The sequence below is a fragment of the Piliocolobus tephrosceles genome, chromosome 15, assembly GCF_002776525.5.
Source record: "Piliocolobus tephrosceles isolate RC106 chromosome 15, ASM277652v3, whole genome shotgun sequence".
Taxonomy (NCBI): Eukaryota; Metazoa; Chordata; class Mammalia; order Primates; family Cercopithecidae; genus Piliocolobus; species Piliocolobus tephrosceles.
The window spans coordinates 70,242,122-70,254,822 of NC_045448.1; the positions used below are offsets into that span (position 1 = coordinate 70,242,122).

Consider the following 12,701-nt stretch of genomic DNA (forward strand, 5'->3'; position numbering starts at 1 on the left):
CCGGATCTCAGTTCACTGCAAGCTCCACCTCCCGGGTTTACGCCATTCTCCTGCCTCAGCCTCCCAAGTAGCTGGGACTACAGGCTTCCACCACCACGCCCAGCTAGTTTTTTGTGTTTTTTTCAGTAGAGACAGGGTTTCACCGTGTTAGCCAGGATGGTCTCGATCTCCTGACCTCGTGATCCGCCCGTCTCGGCCTCCCAAAGTGCTGGGATTACAGGCCTGAGCCACCGTGCCCGGCCCACATGTGACTATTAAGCAATTGAAATGTCATTAGTGTATCTGATGAACTGCTATTTTAGATAATTTATTATTTTCTTCTTCTTTTTTTTTTTTTTTGACACGGACGCTGACTCTGTCGCCCAGGCTGGAGTACAGTGGCGGCATCTCGGCTCACTGCAACCTCTGCCTCCCAGATTCAAGCGATTCTCCGGCCTCAGGCTCCTGAGTAGCCCGAATTACAGGCACACACCACCACACCCGGCTAATTTTTGTGTTTTTAGTGGAGACAAGATTTCACCATGTTGGCCAGGCTGGTCTCAAACTCCTGACCTCAGGTGATCCACCCACCTTGGCCTCCCAAAGTGTTGGGATTACAGACGTGAGCCACTGCACCTGGCCTATTTTAGATAATTCAAATAGCCATATGTGGCTAGTAGGCTACTGTACTGAACAGCACAGCCCTAGGCCACTAATAGATTATCACTGTCTCAAAACATACAGCTCCCCAGTAAGCTGCTTTTGTGTCTCTGGCCATGTTATTCTCTCTGCCTAGAATGTTCTTCTACCTTGTCCATCTAGCAATAAGTTCTCATTTTTGAAGACACACCTCAAATGTCACCTTTCTTTAGCTTTCCCTGATTACTCCCCAACCCACAAAATTGTTGCCTTGGGTTTGTTCCCCAGCCCTTTTACATGACTCCAGCACAGCACCTGCAGCTATTTGCTCACATATCTGAAGTCCTATGATTGTGAGGTCCTCAAGGCACAGCCATGTCTCATTTATCTCCACATGATAGCTGGCACATAGTGAATGCTCAGTAACATTTACTGAATAAGACAGTGAACTGGCCGGGCGCGGTGGCTCAAGCCTGTAATCCCAGCACTTTGGGAGGCCGAGACGGGCGGATCACGAGGTCAGGAGATCGAGACCATCCTGGCTAACACGGTGAAACCCCGTCTCTACTAAAAATACAAAAAACTAGCCGGGCGAGGTGGCGGGCGCCTGTAGTCCCAGCTACTCGGGAGGCTGAGGCAGGAGAATGGCGTGAACCCGGGAGGCGGAGCTTGCAGTGAGCTGAGATCCGGCCACTGCACTCCAGCTCGGGCGACAGAGCAAGACTCCGTCTCAAAAAAAAAAAAAAAAAAAAGACAGTGAATTAACTGACAAACTTTGATCTCCCAATTTATAATGCAGTATTCTTTCCACTACACCAAAATATGGTTCCATAAAATAGACTGGAGGTGAGTCTCTGCTAGCTCACAGTGCTAGATGCTACTTTAATTAGACAATACATTTCTATTATTATCATTTTTTCTCTTTCAGATGCGAATGTCACAGTTACCTCCTAAGTAGGCTCAGAAGGCATGCATCCTTCAAAGGGTGCAAGATGAAGGTGGTACTAGTAGCCTTTCCGAAGCATCAACATTCAAATATTGCAAGTTAAAATGACGGCTCTGATGCAGTAGTATTTTTTGTGTGTTTTGTTAGTATCTTGTGTACTCTACATGGCGTTTTAGCTATCAAGGTGCAAGTGTATGTCACCCCTCATACCCTCCCACTCAAAAGCCATATGAAACTGCTGCTCTCTCTTCATTATTATTTCTTATTAAATGAGCTTGACTTTGTTGGAAAGACTGAAAGAAAGAGTTTGACCATGGCAATTGCTTATTCTGGACTTCATTTCTGAATTCTAGATTTGGTTATATTTAGCAAAGCTACAACCGTCATCATGCCCAAAGCCAGGAAGAAGACACCATTCACAAACCACCCCCTGAAAATCTGCAGTTGCCTCTAAAAAACCAGACTTCCCAGCGGGCAAAGACATCTGAAGTGGGAGGGATCAAATTGGTGTTTGCGTCAAGAGAAGGTCTCAGGTGCTTATAACTAAATCTCTCTGCCTAGAACTCAAGGTTCTCCACAAAATTCGTCCTTCTTTTTCTCTCCAATGTACCTTCTGCTCTGGTCAAACATCCTCATTATCATCCCTGTTCATACTTTTCGGTAATACTGGTCAATTCCCTTCCCTGCCTGCTTCTGCTTAAGCTTCTAGCCTCTTATCAAACCTTCCGGGACCACTCTTTCCCCAGACACTCGCTGCTCCCTTTCCCCACAATTGGCACAGGGCTGAGGCACTGGAAGGGAGCCGTGCATTCTTGGTATCTATTCATCAGTCATTCAAAAGGCCCAGGGCCACTGAAGAAAGTAAGCAGCAAGCACCTCCAGGGAGCAACGTAAAGAATTTCATTCTACCACTCCGTGTCCTCTGTCCTTCTTTCCTTGATTCTGGGGAGGAAATGTGTACTGACGAAAATGGTAACACGAAACTAGTCAGTATTTTCAAAATGTATCATGCTGTTTCACCACTTTGCCTATGCGATTCTCTCAGCTTGAGAGGGCCTGGGTAACCCCCATCTGGAACATCTGCTGGGCAATTTCTATTCCTGTTCAAACTTCATGTCACCTGCGAACTCTCACCCCCAGGCTCTTTATCGTAACATCCTTTACCATCTAAGGTATGTATGTCAAAGGCCACACTTAAGTGCTGGACACTTATCTCAGGTGTTGAGCTCTGTTAAGAGTCAGGCCTGTGTCCCATCCATCTTAGGATCTCTGGAACCTAATACAGTGCCTGCCACAAAGAGGCACATACGTGTTTCATATTGATACCACCAACACATTAGAATTAGGTGCCTTTAATGGAATTTTTGGTGGTTTCACACACATTTTTAAGCCTTACTAGTTTGCTATGTAGGTAGGAGAAATTATCAAAGTTTACTGATGTGGACATCTGGTACTTCTCATCAGCCTTGGACCTGGATTCCTTGAATATAAATTAGAAAACTGCTCTGAGGAGCCATCTAGTCCACCTTATAGCTCCAGAATGTTGTCTTGAATACAGTAATAAATAAATCAACATTTATTGTTTAAAGCTTAGATATAAGTCCTCGTATAGCTAAGGAAGTATGATAAAAGCACAGCTTCTCAATCCTTCCTTGAACATTGCTCCAATTTTCCCATTGAGCTCATTCTGGAAGCTTAAACCAAATCTTCCCTTGACATCATATGCCTATTAACTTAGACATGATTTAGCATCTCATCATGGCATCTTCGCTGAGAAAGCTAGAAAGAAAATATTCTCCCTGGCACCCAGCCTAGAAATAGCCATATTCCTCTAAACTCATAACTTAAAGCCTTCTCTTCCCCCAAACAGCCCCTGCTGGACTAGTTAGTGAAACCAGGCCAGGAAGGCTGATATACCAGGGGAGATATGGCAGTGCGGCATCTTTTTGTCTTGCCCAGCACCTGCTCCTTGGGGTTCTTGCAATTCCTCACGAAAAAGCACACACCAATACCCGCACTAGAGAAAAAGAGATCATGAGTGGAATGTGGTGGTAATCTGGTCTGTGTTTTGAAGCTTCTCACACCACTCCTCCCTAAACTTCCTGGCCACTGCTCTGAGCACACAAGGTACAACTCCCGTGGTCTTAAACAACTCTGGCTGGGACTGTAGACAGGTCAGCACTTGGGGACTCACAGGGAAGAGAGTGCAGGGAAGGAGCGTGGCTACCCAAAACATCTGTTAAGCCTTTAAGGAGCTGGCGAGGACTCTGCAAGGAACATCTGGCTCTGTCCCCTAACAATGGGGGAAAGGAATTGCTTCAGATTGCTGCAGCTCAACTAGCTTTCACATTGCTCCCACTCCCCTTTAACACACACACATACACGCACTCTCTCTCTCTCTCCACATATATACAGATGATGTATAATGTTGCTGGTAGGTAATGGCTACCATTTATTGAGCACCTGAAAATGTGGATTATATATATTGCCTCATTTAATCTTCATGACCAGCCCATTAGGCAGTGGTTCTCAAAGTTGACCTTGCATCAGAATCTCTCCAGGAACTTATTAAGCCCCACACCCACAGCCTATGTAGTGAGGCCTGAGAATCTCCATTTCCAACAAGCTTGCAGGTGATAAGGATGCCCCATTTTGAGAACACTGCCACAGGGAAACAGAGATTCAAGAGTGGTTTGGAATGTCTTGCCTACAGTTTCACAGCTAGTAAAGAACAGATCCAGAATTTGAACCTAGATCTGTCTGACTCTACAGACAGTGCTGGTAACCATGCTACTGTATGTGTGAATGTATGCCTCATCTTCCCAAATTCATTGGCAGAACCTTAAAGGCAGATTCAATCACACTTTAGACCTCCCTTATTCATCTGAGAACTTCATACGGTCTTTGGACTTGGTAGGTGCCACATAAATACTTTGTATACTGGCTCCTACATTTCTACATACTTCTAAGAGCCACAAATTTAAACTCAACTTAAGCCAAAGAACACAAAAAGGGCAGCAGAGCCAGACCCAGTTTTACGTGACATTCTCTCTTGCTACTCTGTCTTTGCCCACAGTGCCATCACACTAACTCCTACTCACTCTTCAGTCACTTCCTTCAGAAAATGATCCTGGGCTCCCTAAAACTGGGGGCCACTGCACCCTAAGTTTATTTCTATGATGGCATTTATCAATCTACTATAACTGGCTATTTTCCATCTCTTAAAGCAGTTGGTAAAGGCCAGCGTCTGGTTTAACAGCATACCCCAGAACCTAGCACAGCACCTGGCACCTCACAGGCAACTCCATAAACTGTTGAATGAATAAATGCAGAGTTGCGAGTCCTAAATTCCATGTAAAAATATCACAATACATGATGCGCAGTTCTCAAAGATGAATCCCAGAGAAGGGGAAGGCAGCCTAGGTAACAAAGACCAATTTTGCCTTTTCTCTTCCCTATCACTCTTCTCACACTTGGAGAACATGCACCGCTTAGGGCAGCATCATCCTTGACGAGACAACATCCTAGCTGAACAAAATGCTCGTGGGCTGTAAGGTCAGCAGAGGCCATTCAGAGGGGAGGAAAGTGCTCTGTGGCCCTTCATTTCTCCTGATTTCTCTGTGACACACTCTTCTTTTCACCATTTCTCCACCCCACTGCAGTTAAGGGCTTTGGCACAGGGATGAAAGAGACAGATCAGACTCAAGGGTGCGGATCTGGCAGCGGGCACAGAAGCATCTCCCAACCTGCACCAAAGTCCACAGGAAAGATCCAAAGGGACAGTGACTCAGGCCCCAGATAAAGCCCAGCTAGAGCAGTACTGAGGTTGGAAGAGCAATAATTTCACATGGACATTAACTGTCAGACATCTTTTTAAAAAATCGTGTTTTTAAAGTACAGGCTTCAACTCTATTCCCAGAAAACTGGGCCCTGCTGAATCCAGTGCTTACACAAGCTGAGAGCCAAACACAGTTTCCTCCTCTTCCAAACCCACCCACCAGCCTGCAACACCCACCATGGTAAGCATTTCCCAGGCCCAGGTCAGGACCCTTGCTTCAACTTTAGCTTGCAAAACGCCCCTTTTTAAAGAGGCCTCTTAGCTTTCTCTCTTCCCTCGGTAATAAAACTGTTCCCTTCCACCACCATGTTGCAGTAACAGAGACCTCTCCCTTCCTCCAACCCCTCTCCGTCTATAACACAACCTATAGCAGGTTGGCCCCATCCAATTAGTCTGAATTGCTTCATGCCAAGGAAATTGCTGCTTTTATTAAAAATAAAAGCACACTAGGCAGGCGATGGGCTGTGAAAAGTATGAGTCTGGCATAATTATGAAGGTCGAGGTTAAGGTTACCAAAAGAGACATGCAAAGATTTCCCAAAAGCCTGGGGGAAAAAAGATGTATATCTACATGAGTATAGATACACAAATAAAACACAGAGGAATTTACACAGCAGATCTAAATAACATCCTCTCTGACAGTGAAAAAACAAAATCAGAGCCACTCTCAAGTAATTTTTCTTTTGGTTTAAAAAAAAAAAAACCTAAAGCGAGAGGAAGAGGGGCCTACTAGACTGAGTTCAAAATAACCACATTTGTTTTATATAATTTTTGTTATTTTTGCTATATCCTGGGGACCCGATTACAGTTGGGTCAGGAAACAAACCTACTAGTGAAATCCACCAAGAGCCTTGGCCCTTGGAAAAACACGTTCACATTCTCTGAAAATCCTCCCTTCCTTCCAATGCCTGCTCATCGAAGTAGGAAAGTTGGTTAGGAGACGGAGAAACCCTTCTCTTCTTAAAAGTCCCCCCATCCCCACCCTTCAGCCTTCACATCAAGATTTTAAGTTTTAGGCGATGACAAGCCCATCACCCTGCCTTTGGCATAAAGCTTTACACTTTCACACATACATTTTCTTGTGTGATGCTCAAAATTTGGCTTCTCAATATTAAAAAAATAAAAATAAAAAGCCACTAACGTAAACAATTTCAGCAACCTCCCCACACCTCCATAAGCCCAGTCACTTTCAAATCTCAATTTTAAATCTCTCAAGGACAATGACTCACAGGGCAAGTGAAGGGGGAAGGGAGGGTCAACTGGTCAAAGCCCATTCATACATGCAACAACTAGAAACCACAATACTGCCGCATCAGCACAAGATTTTAATTTACGGCGCATTGAGACACATCGTACCTTCCGCCAACACCTCGTCCACTGTGACCTGCTGTCGCCCGATGCCAAAGACTCTTCCGATGTAGCCACTGCCCAGGCCTGAGGTGCTGCCCCCTCCTCCGCTAGAGCCGGAGCCCAGGCCAGAGCCGCCCTGCTCTCGCCGGGAGTCGAAAAACTTCTTCATCTTGCGAATAGGGAGCAGCAAAGCAAAATACCGATGGTTTCTAGATTTTTTTTTTTTTTTTTTAAAGAAAAGAGATCCAAGGATTTCTTCTCGGATTTCAGCTCAGAGAGGAGCCACCCGAATCCGGCCGTGGGGGTGGGGGCTGAGGGAGGATGCCTATAGGAATATGCGTGTCAATCGCGCGGCGGGTCCCCTCCTCCTCCAGAAAGCGATTCGTGTAAGTTTAAACCTGTGATGACAGAGGAAGAGAGAGAGGATGAATCAGTAACACACTTAAAAATTCAACCGCTGAGTCCTAGGGGGAGCAAAAGCCATCATCCTGGGGAAACGCTTCATATATTTTCCTGGCGAGAAAAACCCTGGGGCTGAAAACGCGACCCCGGCCCCAGAACCCGGGATCCCCGAGCCGGGAGCTCGGAGAAAGGAGGGATCCGAGCTGCTGGGGCAGCGCCGACCCTCCCGGGCACTGCCTCCCGCTCCTCCCGGGTCTCCCGGCCGCCCCTCGAGGCGGCATCCTGGCAGCACCCACTTGAGACGGCTCGGCGGCCGGCGCCCAGCTACCAGCCCCGCGACATTGTCACGGCCGCCGGGCCGGCCTGCGACGCAGAGAGGAGGCGGCGCTGCAGCGAGAGCCGGGGCCGCGCTCGGCTCCAGCCCGCCCGCCAGCTGATCCCGGGAGCGCCGGGCGGAGACTGACCCGCCGCCCCTCCCCCGCGCGCGCTCCCGCCCGGCTCCATCCACCCAACCAGGAAGTGAACCGCCGCCGGAAGTGCCGCTCGGGGCGACGCGGCAAGGGACCGGGGCCTCTCCTGCAACCGCCGCTCTGTCGCCACAGATGGGAAGGAGTCGACGGCGAGAAGAGGACCGGGGGAAGGGGGTCTCAGTGCAGACAGAGTTCTGGAAAAGACTGTTGATATCACCCGAGCCGCAGGGCAGGCTGGGAAAGGTAGCTCGGCGCAGTCCGGCGGGTGGACTACAAATCCCAGCATGCTCCTGGAGGAGCGGGCGAGGCGGCAGCCGTGGCCTCCACGGCCTCGAAGGAGGTTTGTGGGGTGGCGCATATGTGGGGACTCGGCAATTTAAACACATCCCGTGAAGAAACTGCCAACGACTAGGTTCCCCGCCGCTGTATGTTCCACTCTTCTGGAGCCATCTTATTTGCGGCCTGGCCGCCTGGCACAAGGGATTCTGGATTTTGTGGTTTCCGAACGGATCGAGACTGACACCTGAAGGTCGCAGCTTAACCGCTTAGCCCCTAGTGGGTCCTGTGGGTTTCCCGACGTCACCTGGGCTGAAATGGAAGCGAGAAGTGATCGGGAACATTGTGCTGGCAGTTGGATCCGGCTGCACCGGAGCGCCAGCCTTAAAATAAGTAAAACCGATGCCCTTCGCCCCTAACCTCAAAAGCTGCTTTTGCATCTAGAGGTTATTGAGAGCCGGCTCTGCGGTCAGCTCTGAGCTAGGCGCCGTGAGAACGCTCAGTAAGACCAGTGTCTCGTCTGGAATTGTACAGGCGAGATTCAGACCGAGAAACGGCCAAAGGTTGTGTGCAGGGTAGATCCTAGGATACCAGAGGCCCAGCCCGTTGGCTTGACCTCACACTCGGGGGCTTTTCAGCCCATGCTGCCCCTTAATTTTTCCTCCTTTGCTGACTCTGTGGGTGCGTCCCAAAGCCTGACTTTCACTAGCCCCCTTGCACACAAGAACACTAACCCTAACCTGACCAGTTATTTATTTCTCACTTCAAGATTCTTCCACTGATACTTATGTTTCCCTGATACCGTCCAAGTGCTGAGGGTGGGGATGGACTCTGTGATTTGCATCTGTCAAATGTAGAAAATTTGGAAAGCCAGTTGGTACACTTTTCCGACCCTAGATTTCCTGATGGATGATGATGAAGAGTGGCAAGTTCCTGCCAAAAGCAAACAAAAAAACCTACCATGATTTACTAATACGATTTTTCTAACCCCTGAATATGGGTTATTGTTCATTTCCGCCCGCTCTCCCCACTCCCTAGTGCTTGTCTCAGAATTTTTTTCAGCGGTATTTGAGTAGAGAAGGGTGCCCCAGGGAAAAAAATGGTTCTTTCTCTATTCTGAATATTGAGCTGAGCTGTGACTGGGCTAACAGTGGCATTTGGTGTTGCTGCTGCTGCTTGTTTAAAGTAGTGCCATTGTAATTAAACTCCGTGTAGAGATAGCATCTTTTCTTCCGGAGAGAGTCTGTGTTGTCACCCCAGTTCACAAATTCACGAAGCCACCTCCAAGGTGAAATGCAGCACCTATTCCCTCAAACTAAGCCCACGAAGGCATGTTCTCTGCACTTTCCTTAAAAGGCCAGATTTTTGTGTAAGGAAGTTTGAAACAGACCTTAAAATAGATGAGAAAGCTCTTTTGGAGTTAGACTCATTGACCCCCATTTTTCTCAGCACTTATTTATCTTGACTTTTTTTTTTTTTAAAGAAGCTCTGCTAGGTCCTAAAATCAATCTGATGCTCAGTTTTTACCTTTCTAGACTTTCCTGGTACCAGACTAGTCCAGGCTTATACAAATCTCAAGTCTTACTTCAGTGATACAAAAACTCCCAATACGCTTAAGGTAGCTAACATGCATTTATTGAACACCCACGTGAATGCTCTGATCAGAAGCTGAGGGAAGAGGTTTAAAAAACAAACAGATGACTAGATTCCTTGCCCTCCATTCCCTCACATACAAATAGCAATTATAATGACAAATCCACAGTTTTTCTTGCTTTACATATATTAAGTATAAGATGCTCAAAGCCACCCTATGAAGTAAAGTACCACTATTATACTCATTTTATAGGTGGGTAAGTAAAGCAAAGAGATTAGTGACTTACCCAAAGTCACACAGTAAATAGCAAAGCCAGGATTCAAACCCAAACATTTTAGCTTCAGAGCCCAGTTCTTACCTAGCTATAATAAACTGTCTACTTAGAGAGAGCAAACATTAACTGATTAAAAGACTAGTGAATAGTTAGGAACCTATGCACAAGCAGCATAGGACCAGGAGACAGGAAACCTCTGCCACTTCATAGCTGGGACCTTAGACCACTTGTGTCACTGGGCTTATTATCTCAGTTTTAAAACCAGAGCTCTTACGACTCTTAGTAATTTTTTAGTTCCTGAGTACAAAATAATGAACAGATCAGCCACTATAATCTCAAAACTATCACACTTACTTTCTGTAGAATTTGTCCTACCCTGCTTTGCATTCCTATTCAACTTTTAATGTATATTGCTGCCTCAGCCAAACACCTCAAAGCCAGAGAACCGTCTTCCACTTATCTCCTTGGGCATCCAGTATAATAGTTTACATAGACTGTGTTCTTAGCAGTACTTAAATAAAGTAAATAATTTACTTTAAATGTGACACAAAACAGAGCTATCTGATTAAGGTGGAAAGATTGATTTGAAGTATCCTAGATGTGTTTTGAACTAGGTGTGGAAGATGCTATGGGTAAATATTCAAAGGGAGTGGGAAAAGAAAGTGACATTTACTATTGTTACAATAGAGATCTTATAACTGATGGAACAGACTCTTTGAGGCAATAAGATGCCAAATTATAAACAAGACCTAAGGCTATGTCAGGCAAGGGTTAAGTCACACATCCCTACACTTGAAGAGTAAACCATCTTCTAACTGCCACAAGGTTTTTCTTTTTCTCTGGTAGCTAAATAGACACTGGCCTGGAGATAAGCAATATTGAAACAATTGTAACTCACTGACCACCAGATGCTGACTAACTGTATCCCCCCCAACTCCTGTTCCACAAACCATAAGTACCGCTTTGATTGGACAAGAGACAGATTTCAGTAACATCCTAGTAAGACACTACCAAACACAGACTGGTTCTGGCTGGTTTACAGAGGCCCTGCACTGAGTACCTTCATGTCCTCTGCTTCACCTAATTGTAATGCATTTAAATGTTAAATCTCCACCCCAAAGAGAACATAGGACATATGTAACATACATGTTTACTCACTATGCATGCATGTACTGCCCCCTGCTTTGTGAATAATCAAAGCTCCTGTAACTTCTTAAGTGTGTATTCTTAGCCAACTCATTTGGCATAAATTTGTGTTCCACTCTTTCCTCCCTCTAAATACCTGCTTTCAGTCTCTGCCAGAGTCTACACTTCCCAGCCCATCAGGATCACCAACCTGCAGGCTGCAACCATTTATAAAAAATAAAGCTGTCCTCTCAAAATTTATAAACCTTGAGATTCTTCAGTTAACACTATGTATCTTCCATATGCCAGTTACAGAATTAAAAAATGTATGTATTATCTTGTTTTATTGTTTTATTTTTATTTTATTTTATTTATTTTATTATTTATTTATTTATTTTTTTTTTTGAGACAGAGTCTCACTCAGTAGCCCAAGCTGTAGTGCAGTGGCATGATCTCAGCTCACTGCAACCTCTGCCTCCCAGGCTCAAGCGATTCTCATGCCTCAGCCTCCTGAGTAGCTGGGACTACAGGTGTGTGCCACTATGCCTGGCTAATTTTTTGTATCTTAGTAGAGACAGGGTTTTACCATGTTTCCCAGGGTGGTCTCGAAGCTCAGGCGATCCACCCACCTTGGCCTCCCAAAATGTTGGGATTACAGGCGTGAGCCACTATGCCTGGCCTATTTTTTTTTTTTTTAATAATTATATAAAAAATAGAGATGGTGTCTTGCTTTGTTGCCCAGGCTGACCTCAAACTCCTGGACTCAGGTGATCCTCCTACCTCGGCCTCCCAAAGTGCTGAGATTACAGATGGGAGCCACCGTGCCTGGCCAATATTATTTTATTTAATCTTCATGGTTGCCTCCAAAGTAGACAGTATTATCTATTTTATCAAAGAAAATACTGTTATAATATTATTCCCAATTTTATAGATGAACAATGAAGATTTTGTTAGCAGATGAACATGTATGGTTTGTTAGGTTTGAAGGAAATGATTTGACCTGTGGTACACCTACATCATGTCATCATAAACCCAGTGGGCTGTATCTTTGAGGAAATCAAAGGAAAAGAGACCACCATTAATTAAAATCCTTAACTAAGTCAAGCACTATGTTGGGTATTTAATCATACCATTTAACCCACACAATACATCTATGAGGTGTGCATTACTTTTATTGGTGTGGAAACAGAGGTTGAGCAGGGTTAGAGCCTGTCAACTGTTTCTACAAAACATCTTGAAAAGGGCAGAGCCAAGACTGACCTCAAAACCCACATCATTTTCATTACACCATATAGGCTTTCTGTGTTGCTGTCTTTTAGTGAAGTGGAACTTGTTAGAAATGCCAATTTTGGAGCCCCATCCAGACCTACTGAATAAGAGGGAGGGGCAGAGGCAGCAGTTTCTGTTCACAAACCTTTCAGGTAATTCTAACACACATTCAAGTTTGAGAACCACTGTTTAGCAGAAGCGAACTTGTAAGAACCATGTCCTTTTTTAAAAAATGACAGTTTTTGCCGAGGTGTGCTGGCTCACGCCTGTAATCCCAACACTTTGGGAGGCCGAGGCGGGTGGATCACCTGAGGTCAGGACTTCGAGACCAGCCTGGCCAACATGGTGAAACCCCGTCTCTACTAAAAATACAAAAATTAGCCGGGCATGGTGGCATGTACCTGTAATAGCAGCTCAGGAGGCTGAGGCATGAGAATCACTTTAACCCAGGAGGCGGAGGTTGCAGTCAGCCGAGATTGCACCACTGCATTCCATCCTGGGAGACGAGTAAGACTCCATCTCAAAAAAAAAAAAAAAAAA

The 12,701-nt window shown here is 45.7% G+C and overlaps 1 protein-coding gene across 6 annotated transcripts in view; it reads right to left on the reverse strand.

The window, feature by feature from the left end:
* The window catches only part of AAK1 (AP2 associated kinase 1), a 181,693-nt gene extending 173,061 nt beyond the window's left edge, over positions 1 to 8,632 (reverse strand). For all 6 annotated transcript variants that reach the window (XM_023223910.3, XM_023223914.3, XM_023223913.3 and 3 more), the window contains exons 1-2: positions 7,450 to 8,632; positions 6,758 to 7,149 (exon numbers count right to left, since the gene is read on the reverse strand). In XM_023223910.3, the coding sequence (XP_023079678.1) occupies positions 6,758 to 6,920 (163 nt within the window). In that variant the 5' untranslated portion in view covers positions 6,921 to 7,149; positions 7,450 to 8,632. The remainder of the gene's footprint in view (positions 1 to 6,757; positions 7,150 to 7,449) is intronic.
* Between the last annotated feature and the right edge of the window lie 4,069 nt (positions 8,633 to 12,701).